This window comes from Zootoca vivipara, chromosome 13, assembly GCF_965207765.1.
Source record: "Zootoca vivipara chromosome 13, rZooViv2.hap1.1, whole genome shotgun sequence".
Taxonomy (NCBI): Eukaryota; Metazoa; Chordata; class Lepidosauria; order Squamata; family Lacertidae; genus Zootoca; species Zootoca vivipara.
Genome location: NC_142596.1, coordinates 25,697,535 through 25,714,023, shown reverse-complemented (window position 1 = coordinate 25,714,023; position 16,489 = coordinate 25,697,535). Strand labels below are relative to the sequence as shown.

At 42.6% G+C, this 16,489-nt stretch overlaps 2 protein-coding genes across 8 annotated transcripts in view; both read right to left on the bottom strand.

The window, feature by feature from the left end:
* The window catches only part of MAP2K5 (mitogen-activated protein kinase kinase 5), a 132,401-nt gene extending 131,167 nt beyond the window's left edge, over positions 1 to 1,234 (bottom strand). For all 6 annotated transcript variants that reach the window (XM_035132287.3, XM_035132289.3, XM_060282474.2 and 3 more), the window contains exon 1: positions 17 to 1,234. In XM_035132287.3, the coding sequence (XP_034988178.3) occupies positions 17 to 184 (168 nt within the window). In that variant the 5' untranslated portion in view covers positions 185 to 1,234. The remainder of the gene's footprint in view (positions 1 to 16) is intronic.
* Positions 1,235 to 3,409: 2,175 nt separating this feature from the next.
* Positions 3,410 to 16,067, bottom strand: C13H15orf61 (chromosome 13 C15orf61 homolog). 2 transcript variants are annotated; one of them, XM_088657040.1, is made up of 3 exons: positions 15,269 to 16,067; positions 4,196 to 4,355; positions 3,410 to 3,597 (listed from the first exon to the last, which is right to left on the bottom strand). In XM_088657040.1, the coding sequence occupies exons 1-3, from the start codon at positions 15,645 to 15,647 to the stop codon at positions 3,591 to 3,593; spliced, it is 546 nt and encodes a 181-aa protein (XP_088513166.1). In that variant the 5' UTR covers positions 15,648 to 16,067; the 3' UTR covers positions 3,410 to 3,590. The 2 variants fall into 2 exon arrangements, with proteins under 2 accessions (XP_088513166.1, XP_034988175.1); XM_035132284.3 differs by lacking the exons at positions 3,410 to 3,597; positions 4,196 to 4,355 and adding an exon at positions 14,169 to 14,297.
* Between the last annotated feature and the right edge of the window lie 422 nt (positions 16,068 to 16,489).

Genomic DNA, 16,489 nt, shown 5'->3' with positions numbered 1-16,489 from the left:
TCCCTCCCTCACTCACCAGGACGTCCCTGAAGAGCAACTGAGGCGCCGGGTGGACCGTCCAGTCCACGGCGCCGCCGTCCGGGACGCGGATGCGGATGACCAACGCCGGGTTGGGGGGCTCCATGGCGGGGCTGGGGCCGGCGGCTGTGGCGGCGTCGGCGTCGCCCACGGCCAGTAAGAGCATCCCCGGAGCAGCCGCCGGGGCCGAGGGAGACGGAGCGGGCGAGGGAGGCTCGCTCACATGGCTTGCTCGGACTAGGCCGAGGCGGGCCTGAGAGGGAGGCAGGAAAAAGGAGCCGGGCGGGATTCCCCCTCAGGCGCAGCTAGGCCCAGGCGGGCGCCTTCGTAGCGGAGAGGAAGGCTGGGAAAGCCGAGGGGAGGCGCCGGCGATGGTGCAGCCGCCGCTGCGCCGAGAAAGGGGGCAGCCGGGCGGGAGTTCGCCAGGGCAGGAAGGCCCCCTTCGCCGCAACGGGGACGGCCTCCTAAGCCGGGCCTCGCCCCCGCCGGCGCCACAGCAGCCCCTTTTCCCTTCAAGGGATGACTCTTTTTCTCTACCCCAACCCCCGCCCGCTGCTCACCCCAGTTAGGCCGCCTTTGCTTAACGTCACCCATTCCGCGTCTTCCGCCCCCCCCCCCACAGCATACACGGCGGATATTTCCATATCGCACAAACACAGACTTATTTATTTTTCTGAAGTCTCGTTTTCCGTATTTCTGCATTGCGTGCAAAAACCCACAATGAAAACCACCACTATTTAAGTGTGCGCGTGCGAGGTAGGTTGCGCGCACACGCACACACACCACAACTTTTTCCATCAGCTCCGCCGAAAGGACCAGCAGCTTTCAGCTTCTCCTTTTCCTGAAAGTCTTTCCTTCACAGCAGGTCATTCCAAGAACTGTAAGTATGTGTTGTGTACACACCAAGCCTTTAAAGAGCATTCCAAACATGTTCTTTTCCCTCTAGGCATTCTGGGCACCGGAGTTTACCCCCTCACCGTTGCAATTCCCAGCAACCCTTAACAAACTGCAGCACCCCGAATTTAATTGAAAGGGAAAGGATATGTTTGAATGTGCTTTTACAGGTATAATGTGTAGCTGTTTTGTGTTTTTCCTCCTCCCCTCCACATTCCCTTTCCTTTTGTGTTGTGTCTTTGGAACTAAAGCTGAGAGCAGGGACTAACCTATCATTCACATTGCTCTACCGGTAGAAGCCTGATTTGCCTGAAGATTGAGAGTATTGAAAAAAAACCAAAACATTAAAAAGCTTTAAAATGTCAATTTTCTTCCCTTCCCCCTTGAAAAATAGTCAGAAGTGGGGGCAGACCAGCTTCTAGAGAAGCCACTATAAACATACTATGTGCTGCCAAAGCAGCACCCTTTTCCAACTCCCTCCCCCCACCAAGCAGTAAAACACCAAGGAGATTCTCAGTGGTAAAGGGCAGATCTAGGGCAGATCTCTGAGCCTGGGGGATTTCTTCTGGCACCTTTACAGCATCTCTCTCACATACACCATATGGCAGCATATGTATTTTATATGTCCCTTACATTTAAAGTGCACTGTTTTCCCCAGAGAATTCTGGTGCTTTCCCCAAAGAATTGGGCAGTGCACAATGTGGTTTGATCTTTTGAGGGCCTTCGCAGTAGTGACGCCCGCCCTGTGCAACGCCCTCCCTTCAGGTGTCAAGAAAAGAAACAACAACCAGACTTTTATAAGACATCTGAAGGCAACCCTGCTTAGGGTATTTTTTAAAGTATTGATGTCTTTATTATGTTTTTGGATAGGTTGTAAACCGCCAAATACAAAAATTATTATTATTATTATTATTATTATTATTCCAGACAAATCGCTGGTGACACATTCTGACACATTCTGTTATGAATTTGGGTTGGTGGGGGGGGGGCTAGATTTCCCTAAATTCCTGGATATAGTAAAAGTTAGAATTAATAAAGGTTTGATTAAACTTTGCCAAACACAGAAACCCTCTGGATTTAGAGCTAGCTAAATACACATGGCCCTTCAAGGAGGGCAAGACAGCCAGGCAAGGGGAGTCACTGCCCCTTCTTGGCAAAGGGCAGGTTCAGGGTTTCAACTTTGAATGACATAGGCTAGGGGAGGCCCTTCCTATCAGTTAGCAAGGAGAAGGAGGATTAGGGGCAGAACTCCATGTGGGCAGGGGGCAAGGGATGATAGGCTGGAACTAAGAAACACTGAAGGTGGCTTTTTGCTGTCCTTTGAATCCAATGCTGCCCTTAAGCCAGACGCTCCATGAATGTGAATGCAATCCCTCCGTCTAGGTGCAGGTTCTATATATGTGCAAATAAAACCATATTTCAAAAAGACACCACAGTCTCTTGGTGTGCCTCATTGTCCCAACAGGGAACACAGACCAATTTCCACATGTTGCAACCCCTGGAATGTTGCACCTCTTGTGGAGATTGGGGTGGTGTGTTGCCATAGTTTGCAGACTTCTTCAATGGCTAGTGTTGAGCATGAAGCCATGAATGGCTAAGGCCAGGTGCGCTTTCTCCAGAAAAGGGTGCAGCTGACATACCAGATGAAGTTACTAAATTGCTCCCCCCCACCTGCATACTTAGTGGGTCTAAGACAGGGCTGGGCAGAAGGTACAGTGGGATCTATTGGTAGATCTCTGGGTGAGTTGCAGTAGACCAACAAGGGATTCTAACTGCTATTTAACAATATCAACAACGAAGAAGCTTACCCCTTTAAAGGATAAATGTTTCTCAAAAAGAATGTTTGGGGGCGTACCAGAAGTGGTGGCTGCTTTTCGTAGGTAGACTTAATGTTCTCAAAGTTCCTTAATTATTAGCATTTGTCTCCCCATCCCGGTTTAGGAGTCTGCCCAAGCCAGAACAACCCCAAGCTGCAGACCTATTGCTTCATGGGGATGACAACCCTGTCCAACACACCTGGATTAGTAGATCCCCTGACCCATGGAGCCTCCATCTTCTCTCGAGTTTATTCCCATCCCATCCAAAATAGCTTCTGGACATTGGTAGCCCAAATCCATGTTCCTTATGGCTCTGCCAAGTCGGAAGTACCAAGAAAGCAAAACAAATTATCTTATTATGCACTGGTTTGGTGGTTGTTTTAAGATTTGCTCTTGACTCTATCCAGGATTAAGCCTTTACACTTGCTGTGAATCCTGCTCATTGAAACCTTTACCAGGTGCCCAAGTGTCCCTTTCTTCTGCTGCACCTATCCCAGATTTCTCTTGCAACCCCCTCTCCCCTAGCCCAACAAATCTCTAGGACAGATTAAAAAAACAAGGAAATGAACAGTAGAGAGAAAGTGATCCATGCATCCCAATGCCCTAATACTAGCATTCATCCAATTAAATACATTGACTATTAAGTTCATTTCAAAAGGAAAATGCTTTTTCACACGATGGAAAATGAACTTTGGGTACTCATTGCCACAAGGTAAGTTTATAGTCACAAGTCTAGATGGTTATTAGCCATGACAATTGGACAGAACCTCCATGTTCAGTAGTAGTAATTTAGCACATACTGAGTGCAAACACCATGCGGTAGGTATCACTATAACGCACTTGTAAAAAAGGGGGGGCGTGTCAGCTCCTGCAAAATAAACAGAGAAACTCATACAGTACAATACCATGTGTGAATAGGCTGTAGTCTTTATCATTCAGGGTAATTGGTGAACTTCATAATTTGATTCAAATTCATTACATTTCCCCCCCCCCCCCAAAAAGAAGAAAAATAAAGAAGAGCCCTGCTAGCAATATTTGATATAATTCATGAAAGTCTTTGGCTCCCACTCATTAAAATTCTAGATGGTTTAGGGCTTTTTTAAAGTTTAATCCTTGAATGGCCATTAGCGAAGATAAATTATCTTTCTGTTCAATAACTTTATAATTTAAACTGGTACCAAAAAAAAAAACCTTAATAGTCTCATCTCGAGAATATTCCAGGAATAGTGACTGTCCACATGGACTTTCAGTGCTGTTGAAATGAACCTTCTGCCAGAAGTCCCTATGTACCATTCAATGAAAATTCATTTTCTATTAAGTTGTAAAGAATAGGCTATGAAATCACAGCTTTTCTATGGCCTTACAGTCCCACCCTAATATATATATATATATATATATATATATATATATATATATATATATATATATTCATTCATAAACCTATAGGGAAAACCAATTCAACTTACCAGATTTGCATAAATATTATGTAGCTTTTCAACATGGCTATTCTCTGCCGCAATTCCTTATTCCAGTTTGCATTGAGACAGCAGTAATCAAACTTCAGCTTTTTAATATTTTTCCTTCTAAGGCACCTCAGATATTTGCAAAGCAGCAGTGTTTTCAATTCTATGGAGAATACAGGAACAAACAAACCAGCTACAGAGCTTAGAAAAAAATATTCTAGTCCTATAAAACAATGACTCTGACATTGACTTAGATTGCATACTCAAGATCACTTAATGTCAATGAGTTACCCCTTAAGACATTTATTGATTAATTTATTCAAAGCACAGTACCAAAGGAGTTTGCGTAGTGCAAAGGTTAAACAGATGAGAAGCATGAATTAATTCTACCAGACTCCAACTTACAATTTCCCAAATGTCACTTGTATGTTCCAAGCTCTACCAATATATGCTATCATAGAGTCACGGGGACAGTTTGCTTGATTACTGCAGCATCAAGCGGTGCTTTGCATGTGAGAATGAGTAAATATGGATCAAATGACACAAACAGAACTTTGGAAGCAGTCGCAGCACATAAACGTCTGGAGACCCCAGGTTGGGGAAGCCTGAAATGACTCAGGGAGGCAAATTCAAATATGTAAAAAAAATGTGTGCATACATTCTTTATCAACCCCCAAAACAGCCCTGGAGCCAAAAATATGTGCAAATCACTCTGCATTGCCAAGGCATACTGTATTTCTCAAATACTGTAGCAGTTTCCTACTCCACTTGGCAACAGTGGCAAGTTTCTTTTGAAAACTGATAAGTTTGAAGCTGTTTGTGTCAGAAATATGGCACTTGTTGGCATCCGTCTGTCTCCCGAGACAATGGAGGAGTGTGCCTTTGAGGGTGAAGTTAAATTGTTAGGCTGTATGCCAATCTGGTTGAGCTCACAACTTCTGAGTTTATAACTTTATAATGCCTTCTGTGTTGTTTTTGCTGCTTTAGCCTGGGGAGTGTGTATCAAGGTTCTGGGCTACCCAGACAATATCCCCCTCTTGGACTCGCTGATGTGGTGCAAAGGAAAACGGAGCAATACACTTGGCACCAGTTGGGCTGCAGGAGTTGCCAGAAGGAGGCATACAATATGTCATCCAACTGCCTTAGGAACCCCACTCTTGATTTGTGTAGGGTTTACTGCTTAGCCTTTTCTTCTCCCGAAAATGTACCACAAGGCAGTGGATACAGATTGTTCTTCAGGGTTTACTCCCAAATCCTTTCTCACAAATGAGTATAGCCACAAGGCAGTAGAGGTTTAGGATCAGGAGTTTTCCTTCTCCTAGATCAGGGGTCCCCAAATTAAGGCCCGGGGGCCAGATGCAGCCCAGTCGCCTTCTCAATCCGGCCCGCGGACAGTCCAGGAATCAGCATGTTTTTACATGAGTAGAATGTGTCCTTTTATTTAAAATGCATCTCTGGGTTACTTGTGGGGCCTGCCTGGTGTTTTTATATGAGTAGAATGTGTCCTTTTATTTAAAATGCATCTCTGGGTAATTTGTGGGGCATAGGGGTCTGTAGTTCAAAAGCCCCCCCCCAACTGTGAATATCCATCCAATCCTGAGCGTGCTCTTGAAATAGCTCTAGGGAACCCAACCATGGTGACAAAGCAGATCAGTACCAGGAGACTGAATTCCTCAATACTGTACATCAAAAATGTACAGCAGTGGGAGTGAGAACACATTGATTAAATATATATACATTTCAATACTGCTTTTCACTTAAAATCACAAAGCAGTGTACAGCACAATGTAAAAATCACAGTAAAGCCAGTAAAGCCAACACCTAAATACTGTAATAATCATAAGAACAGTGGAGCCAAAGCAAACAGATCAAGAATAGACTGACCATTAATTGTCAGAAATGGCCTGGGAGAAGAAACAAGTTTTCAACAGGCGCTGAAATACTATCGTTTCTGCCTGCTATAACTCAGGCTGTATGCACGCCATACATATAAAGCAAACCTTTCTCCAAATAATTATGGGGACTGTAGTTTACCCCTCAGAGCTACAATTCCCAGCACCCTTAGCAAACTACAGTTCCCAGTATTCTCAGAAGAAGTAATGTGCTTTAAATATATGGTGTGCATGCAGCCTTAGAGGTAAGATGGTTCTGTAGAGGGCATTACTAGAGAAAAGGCCCCTTTGGCATGCACAAATGCACCACAAATTTATTTATTTTTTTCTCAGTCTTAACAACAGTTTAGATATTTCAGCCAATAATCAGATTCTCATTTTTTTCTTCTAAATATCACTTTGGACCAGATTTGGTTGCTCTAACTATAACCCCCCCTGGTTACAGCGGGCTACCATACAGTAATGCATCATTTATTTTATCTGTACATTGACTGGTGTGTGCATCCCATTCCTTTCACTGCAACAGGGTGGCAATTTTGTCCTTTTCCCATGAAACAAAATGAAAAGGTGCTTAAGTGCAATATGCACTACATTATTACAGAACACATTCAGAGTGAAAGGTACAGATTGGGCCACATTAACTATGTTACTCAACCTCCTTCCACCAGCTTCAGGGGCTCTGTAATTGTTTTTGCCAAGCTATAAATTTTTGAGTAACAACAAAATTATTGTGATTTTTCTTACTAAATTATTCATACATTACAAAGCATATATGTAACAAGGCCCATGAATCACAAGGCATATAATGACCATATCTTAATGTCAGTTCTTCAAAGAAGAGGAATTCAAATAGATTTATGCATTTGGGTTAACTAAGGCACGTTGTTTTTATAGCGTTCATAATTCTACCTGTTCCTCCCACCCCCGAAAACAGAAACTTTATATGTTCTTTTCTTTAAAAGTGCTTTTTTAAATGAAAGCTTTGGAGGGGGCAGAATAGCAAGCAAGCCAGGCTTTTGTGTTAACAAGTGCTTTATATCACGTTTTGCACTTGGGTTCAATTAGTAGTACTAGTATAATTGGAAGAAAAGTTTTGTAATGAACCAGTCCAGAGCTCATAAACTGTGCTTGAAATGGTGAAAGCATCATTAAAGCAAATCTAAGGCCCGTAGACAGCCTATAAATTCGTGGGGGTGGGGTGGGGTGGGACAATGACAAAAAAGTAGGAAAGTAGATTATCTGGTCTGCAGGCCTTTTTAAGATAGGTTCATAAACTGTTTTAAGTTAATCCTTATTTTTCGCAGCCTTACTGCAAGTTAAACATTCAAGCAAATGCACTAAGCAACTTCAACAATTGTTACCGTACCTTTCTTGCTACCAACTAGCAAAAAAGATTAAAATAAAAAATAACTCGTTAGTAGAAGAAACAAGAATAAGCTACAACTGGAGTATAGTTTATAGCCCTGTTCAGGGAAGTTTTTAATGTGTGACATTTTAATGTATTTCACATTTTTGTTGGAAGCCGCCCAGAGTGGCTGGGGAAACCCAGCCAGATGGGCGGGGTACAAATAATAAATTATTATTATTATAGTTTAGAAATCATAGTTTATAACAAACATTTTCTTCAATGCTACAAAATGTAGTATAAATTCATTCAAATCCAGGGCTCCAGTAACGTCCTTATTGTAACTTAAAAGAACAGGATTACGGTAATTTAACGTTGATACAATATTGACAGTCACTATGGATGTACCATAAATGTAATTATTTGGGGGGAAATTTAGGGTGAGCTACAGATAAAATTTAGGGAGGTAGCCCACCAAGCTGCAAGCCTACTTGGCTGCCTGTGCATGCTACCTTGCTTTTTTTTAAAGCAGAAAGGCTGTTATACTATCCCTTACTTAGCATTGTATATGAGTGTCAATCCACATTTCCATTTTAAATAGCAAATGCTTCTCATCTGAACTTTGCTTAGCTGTACATTGTCAATGGAACATGCATGCCATCAAATAAAGTATTTGTGACCTGTTCAGCATTCCTCAAGAGCCACTTCATAGCATTGTTATTATTTAATTAAATTTAATTATTTTATAAAATATAGCACCATGTATTTAATATTAGAATTTTAGGAAATAAGTGATGTAAATAATCAAGCTTCACAAATCTATGTAGCATAAGCATATTCCACTGATAAATTTTCCTGACTAGTTTCAACTTGGGGTTTTGTTTGGTGGTGATGTACCTGGTTACCTGTACTGTACATTAATTTAATCTCTGTAAGTACCTTTACTGTGTTCTTCCAAACTGTTCATGGAAGCTTTTTTTCAAGTTACAAAATATCAGGTTTTGCAAGGTCAACAAATCCAAACAATTGGAATGGGTCAATTAATCATGAATGACAATAGGCATTAGTTTACTTTCTGTGTACAATTAAGAGTTTTTCAGCAAGTAAGGTAAAGGTAAAGGGACCCCTGACCATTAGGTCCAGTCGTGACCGACTCTGGGGTTGCGCGCTCATCTCGCATTATTGGCCGAGGGAGCCGGTGTATAGCTTCCAGGTCATGTGGCCAGCATGACAAAGCCGCTTCTGGCAAACCAGAGCAGCACATGGAAACGCCGTTTACCTTCCCGCTGTAGCGGTTCCTATTTATCTACTTGCACTTTGACGTGCTTTCGAACTGCTAGGTTGGCAGGAGCTGGGACCAAGCAACGGGAGCTCACCCCGTCACAGGGATTCAAACCGCCGACCTTCTGATCAGCAAGCCCTAGGCTCAGTGGTTTAACCACAGCGCCACCTGGGTCCCTTTTCAGCAAGTAGAGTACCTAAAATACCATTTTGAAAGGTGAAAGTCACTAGATTTCTTTTCTTTTTTCTTTTCTTTTCTTTTTTCTTTGCTCCTTGTGCTATTTATTGTACCTTAGCACTAATCCTTAAATATCTAAATGAACAGCTTCACTAGTTTACATGTTGGCTTATTTATTTAAAGGATTTCAACCCTGCATGCCAGTCGAAAGAAGACTCCCAAAGCAGCTTACAAATATCAATACGATAAAGCCAACCTTAAGGTTTACAGTCTGAAAGATATGACACAAAAGGAGAAGGGAAGAGGAGGATGAGGGGAAAGCAAGCACAGACACTATGAATTTGAGTTGGAAAGTTCCTGCAATGTCTAGCTAAAATAGTGAGTTCAAGGAGAGCAGGATCCAAAACTTGTTGATATCTCAGCTGAGCTGGCAGGTAAGTTCTGCGTTCCCATTTACATTATTGGGCTTTAAAAAAACACCACCAAGACAAATGGGTTTCCAAGTCTATGGTGTATGTACGCACATTTCCAAGTGGAACAACTCTCCATGACTTCTATCAGTTTTGTTTTTTCATTGCTTTTGATTTAAAACGTACAGGTTGAAGCTAGGTTTAGTTCTGAAATTAAAATAAATTCCCATCAGATCTGAGAAATCGATCTTTATACAAACATAGATGCTTAAGACCATTACATATTGACATTAGTAGACATTAATGCAAGCAGGACATTAACACAAATACACAAAACACCCAAGAAATCCCAGCCATTTGGATTAGTAAACAATACGCCATGGAACAGAGCTTCTGTTAATAATGTTTCTTATTGTTGGGAAATCTCTAGTGGACTAAATTTGTCAAACACACAAAAGGTCTAAAAGTGAAATATAGTAATTAAGACTCTCACTTTATTGATTGGGCAGCTTAAGTAATTTTTCATTACTAACATAAGATTTAATACATATAAGTAGTTAAAGATTCTGCCTTGGCACAGGCCATTAGCATGTAATTGAACTAGTAAAAAAGATCAGTTTAACCTATGTTGATTACCACCTTATCTTTGAAAGGCAATTAAGGACCTCAATCATTGAAACAAGATTTGATTGTGTGGCCTTTATTGGACATTGATCTTTCAGCAAAGCGCAGTTACATTTTCCATTAATTTACAGTAACACAGTTTAACTTCGATACCTTAGACCATTGACCCAGGTAAGATGTCAGGCTAAGCACTTGTTTAGGTTAAGATGCTCCCACTAGTCATTACTGTTTAAAAGGGGATGCTGAAAAAATGCAGATACCTATCAACTGAGTTAAGACTAAGGTTTCAGTTATCGGCATTTGTTTCATCGCGCTTAACAACAAAGTTCTCGGCCTTTATAATGTCGCCCCTCCCTCACTCTTTTAAACATCATCCTTGTATAGAGTGAAAGAGATAATTAAAGCAAGAGGTACAAGGCCAATCCTATTGTGTTTCAAAGGAGAATACAGCAGATCACATTTCCTGAAAGTTTAAGGGTCATTATGTATTCCAGTCATCTTAAATATACAACACACGTACATTTCAGAAGTGGGTATAAACTGAATGCCAAGAGTAATTTATGGCCAATTGTACAGAATGGTCAAGAATCAGCAGGGGTATTGGGGGTTCCCCTCAAATCCAAAAGCAGTTCACCATGTAACATGTATGGGCAGGGAGGTTATTGAGAAACATGAGCCTGAAGCCGTCAGCTGGAAACTGCTCTGGATCAACTGATTGAACTAATCCATGTTCCTCAGCTAGCAAAGTTGACCCGGAGCTGCTAATTGTTTAGTCACCAAGATAACTCTTTTAAGCTGATTTTATACTAGGTGCAAATGGCCCTTAACATCAATACAGTATTTCTGTATCTTCCCCGTTCCCATAGAGACCATATTTTTTTTGATTTTTTGGTAAAGTGCTTATTACAGTCGAGTGGTATACTGTATATGTTTTGTTAAAAATGTGTACATATCCATATATATGACCCTGTGGGGGTCCTGTGTGGACCCTTCCTGGGGTGCAAGACAAACAAGTGTCATGACCACAAAGCCCAGCAGAGACTAGGACATACACAGTCACTGGCAAGAAAGTTGGACTAGGTGAAGAAGAAGTGGTTAAATTTATATACAGTACTGTCCATCAAAAGATCTCAGGGTGGTTCACAGAATTAATAAATAAAACACAAGTAAATAATTAAACCAAAACAATAGCCCCCCTTCTGACAGGTTCTTGGCTCCGAGATGGATATTGGTGATCAGGGGACCCCTGAACTTGAGGCAAGCAGGAGCTAACTGAACAAGATGTCACAGCACCAGGGCAGGAACCTCACAGACACTTCCCCTACCTTTTACAGTAAGTTGCCAGCCCAATGGCACAGTGAGCACACCAAGTCAGAACCCTGGTCCTTTCAAGTTTCTCACAAAGTGGGAGGAGCCTTGAGGCAGTGTCTGGGAAGCAGAGGCTTAAAGGGCCTCACTTGGCTTCCAACTCTTCTTGGAGCAGATTCATGCAACAAGTTGTTAGGCGAAGGACTGTAGCTCAGAAGCATACAGAAGGCCCCAGGTTCAATCCCAAACATATCCAGGGAAACCTGGGAGAGTGAAACCTTCGAGAGCCACAGCCTATCAATTTAGACAATATTGAGCTAGATGGACTAATGGTCTGACTTGATATAAGGCAGAGAACAATACATGTAATTTAAATTAAATGGGAAATACATATGAAGTCCAGTCTATCCAATACATCTCAGATGTGTCAACAATTCCTAAAAGTCTGCGTAAAAAAGTCATGTTTTCAGTGGATGTTGAAATGATATTGAGGCATTGAGTTCCAAATTCCATAGTCACACATCTGTCCTACACAGCCATATGAGCAAAAGGAAGCAGGCTTCAGTTAGTTGACACCCCAAAGGAATAATCCCTGCAAAATAAACAAACTCTCTCATGTATACACGAGAAGTGTAACATTTTTTGAGCAGCATTTGTTCCCTTCAAGTACTTCAACAGGTCACCCACTGGTCCTAATGAATCCAACAAGTGATATTATTATATTTGAACTCTGCCCTCAGCCATCTTCCAAGTTCATCCCTCACCATGATCAACTTCAGAAGTGCAAGAGGTCCATTGATTTTCATGTAATAAAAGAAAATGTTACATTTGCTTAATTGTTACACAGTGAGAGCAGAGCAAGAAATCAAGTCGCTATTTAATGCTGCAAGCAGCACTGAATTCTAGTGGATCAATAGAGTACTTTGTCAAAGAGGTTCTCCAAGGAGGGATGCCCATCACTGTATGGACAAGGAGTCATGTTGCCTCCACTTATCGAAAAACAGGTAAGCAAAGTCAGCAGTCTCCATTATCAGAAATCAAATACGCTGCAGCTAGCAGAGGGGCCACTCCAAGGAAAAACTGTATTTATAGTGTGGTAATTAAAAAACATTTTATCAGTCTTGTGTTGAGACCAAACCTTTACAGCAGAATATTGACAAAATAAGGAGCAATGAATGAGCAGTATTTGATTTTAAACTTATGAGTTGCACTTATTTAATTTTGCCCATTACTGGGAAAAATCAGTTCCCGCTAGTCTAGCAAAATGCTAATACTCACTTTTATTATTAATGAAGCTTAATATAGTACAACAGCTACTCCGCAATGTAAACTATTTATTTAACCTGTGTTAGAAATATTCCTCGGTACCAAATATATTAGGTTAAGTGTTTCCTTGATTACAGATTTGTTTACAGTTGCTTTGAAGAGAAGCAAAGCCATTCACAATTCAAATCTGAAGTAAGCATTTTAAGACACATACTTGTGCATACATTTCATTGTAGCTTTACGCTTTAAAAATAATTTTGTGATATTTATTTTCATTGCAAGAAATATCTCTTCCTGAGGGGAAAAATGCTGAACTAATTTAAATCAAATTTATCCATAGAGTCTTAGTGCTGCCAGCCAAATTTAATCTGTCCTGCAACACTTTGTTCTTCGTCAATTAAGCAATAATAATAGGTTCAGAAAGTTCAAAGAAAACTATAGTGCATAAAGGTAAAGGACCCCTGGGCGGTTAAGTCCAGTCAAATTTGACTATGGGATGCAGCGCTCATCTCCACTTTCAGGCCAAGGGAGCCAGCATTTGTTCGCAGACAGCTTTCCGGGTCATGTGGCCAGCATGAGTAAACCACTTCTGGTGCACAGAACACTGTGATAAGTGCCAGAGTGCATGGAAACGCCGTTTACCTTCCTGCCACAGCGGTACCTATTTATCTATTCACACTGGTACCTATTTATGCTTTCAAACTGCTAGGGTGGCAGGAGCTAGGACAAAGCAATGGGAGCTCACCCCATCACATGGGGTTTGGACCACAGCACCACCCATGTCCCTAATATGCACTAAATAGTGCATATTTAGTTTGGAGAGCACAAAACCATTGCATGCATTAACTATACATTAGCATAACCCAAAGTTACTTTTTAAAGTTCAATTGACTTCAATAGGAGTTAAGCAGATGCTTAAACCCATCTCTGAAATCAGTTGAACTGAACTGCTCAGTTTGGACCAGATTATATCCAAACTGTGTATAGCTTCTATTAAGCACCACAACCTACTTAAGTAATCCAGAATGGTATGCACAAAACTACTAAGTGAAAATGAAATTTTTCTTCTTCTGGTTTTCTGGACTTTTACACAAAGGACTTGTTTACCTATATGGGAATGACCCCCCCCCCACCCTTTGTATAGCATTTTATTTTTGTTTTGAAAATCAAAGTTACTTCAGGGGGGTAGCCAACATTGAGTCCTCCAGATGTTGCAGAACTACAACTCCTATCATCACTAACCATTGGCCTTTCTGGCTGGGGCTGATGGGAAATGTAGCCCAAAAGAATCCGGAGGCACCATGCAGGCTATCCCTGAGGTAGTCACATTTGAATAGTGTTACAAGTGTTGGGCAACACTGCACCAAAAGATACATGATCAGTAAATAAGCAAAGACAATTCCCAATAATGTATATTTTCATTATTATATTTATTATTTGCAGACCAAAAGTTTTTGAAAACAAAAGTAGCTTCAAGTAATTTCCCATGGTTTTTTAAAAATCTATTCTGCACTTTGCCAGACTCAAAGAAAACTAAAATGGTACTGAAGGAAAAATAGGGACATCTTGAAACTTGAACATATTACACACAACTAGATTGCAAACAACAATCCCCCTCTGTCTGTCTTTTGCTGCAATATACCATGAAAGTGTCAGTCCTTGAAATGAGTAGTTTAGTACATGGCACCTTCATCTTCTTTATTGAGGAAGTAAATAGTGACTGGGCCACAATGCGTGTGAACAGTTTCTGTGACACTGACAAGGAACCAGGAGCCAATTCCATATAATAAAGTTGGGATACCTATGTATAAAAAGGGGGGGGGGAGAACAAATAAAAAAGTAGAACCTCATATAACATACCAGTAGTACTGCAGGACTCTACCCCACCTCCACCAACAAGTTGCAAGAAGCAAACTGCAAGGCTGAATTAAGACATGATTTTGCCACCCCTTAAAGCCAGGCTGGTTCCTTGACAACAAAACATAAAGCATGCTGAGGTAACCCATTATCTGCACTTAAAGATGTTCTGATCACCTTCCTGGTGCCATTCTTTATTTGGCAAGCCCCTGCCTTTCACTGCATGTGCTTTTACAAGATACATGCAAAAGCCTTAGTAAATATATTTTGTTCTGAAAGTATTGGCTGCATTCCTGAGGACTAGGAATAAGTAGTCCTGTTTTTTGCACATGTTCAATGTGATCATATCCCAGTGTTCTCCACTGATGTGGCCAACACTGCTATGCATTCAGAGAAATTCTAGGATCAGGGTAGGGAGCCTCAGGCCTGGGAGGGTCAAGTGATGCCTCTCTATTTTGTTCTCTATCCTACTCTCGAGACTTTCTGCATCTTGTGCCCTCTATCCACGGACTACACCCCTCTCTGACCCTGCTCCAGCATCTCTGCCCAGCTGGAACATGTCCTTGAACTGTGACAATTACTCTTGCTTACTTGAATGGATAGAAAAGTGTGTGTGTGTGTACGCAGAAACCTGGATTTGTATGGCTGGATTGTAGTGTACTGCGCAAAGGTAAGAGTCACATCAGTTGCCCTATGCACTTCTAATTCTGATTCTTTCCCTGTCACCTTTGGCCCTGGCCCTGTGGGAGTGAGTTCCATAGGTGCTGTGTAAAATACTTTGTTGTATCTTCCTTGGTTTAAGTCATCTCCCCGTTACATCAGGTGTTAACTCTATTCAGGGTCTCATTGCGCCTCTAGCCCTGGCTGTGTGTGCCACCTCTGTACAGGCACAGCCCATTCGAAGACGCCACTCACCAAAGTTTATTAGTTTGAGAGCTGTGAAGAAGTAGTTCTGCATCGCCAGGTCCTGGTGGGGCGCTCGGGAACAGTGGTACTTGATGAAAGGGAAGCAGCCGGTTCGCAGGATGTGGTAGTTTGTCCCCTTCACCTCCCAGTTGAAGTTGGAGAGCCCAAACTGGTCATTGTGCACCGCGCTGTACTTGACGCAGTAGGAGGTCCAGTGGGGCAGCCCCCTCTGCAGCAGGTGCTGGCTCAACACTTCGGAGGCTTTGGGCTTAGCAGGGCCCCCCTTGGGCAAGAGGGCCATTCGGAGGAAGCCCTGATGCACCTGCTTCAGGAGGGCAAGGCTACTTGAGGAGGGCTGGAAGGCACCCCAGCCCACCTGCCTCCCCATGTCTTGCTCTCCGTCCCCACAATATCCTGGGGGAGGGTGGATTTCTGTGTCTCCTACAAATATGGTTCCCTCCAATGATTTTTTTTGGGGGGGGAGGGGAGACAGCCAATTTTTTTCCTTCAGACCCCCCACCTCAAACTACTTGCTGACCCCTTTCCCAGGTAGCTTCTATTGTTGACATGCCCCTCCCTCCTCAATTGTCCACGTTGCTGAGGGAGACTTTTCTTCAGGATCTGCTGCCCTTCTCCTAAAACAACTCCACCCCCTTTGCAGCCCCTCCCCCCTCGTTAATTGCCCCCGATCAAGGCGAGGTTCCTGCTTCACTTACTTGCCCCTGGCAACGACCTTCCATAACCTGGAAAGACACGAAGCAACGCCACTCCCCCCCCCGCATCCCGGGAAACAGCAGCGGCCCCTCTCCTCCCCCCTCTTCCTGGAGCTCCCCTGCACCCTCTGCGCATGCGCCAGTAGCTTCCCGACAACCGCTCTGCGCCTGCGCCAGAGCCGGCCTACTGAATTTGTTTGACTCCTCGCGCGCTCCTGACTGGACGACGCGCGAGGCGGGGAAGCGGGGGCGCGCCTAGCCGTCTGCGAGGATCTTTTCCGCTGAGAGGCCAAGCTTGCGCGCCCCTCATGTCAACATAACACTAATAACAGCAAAACAACAACAAACAACAACAACATGGTCCTCAGCCTCAAGCACCCTTTTCTAATACAACTAGTACACACGACTTAAATAAAAAGTATTCTTTCCACCGGAGTGTTTGTATTAGAAAGCTGTTGCAATTCGAACAAACAAACAAATGAACTCTGTGGTGATTTATCTGAGGGAAACGCGTGGC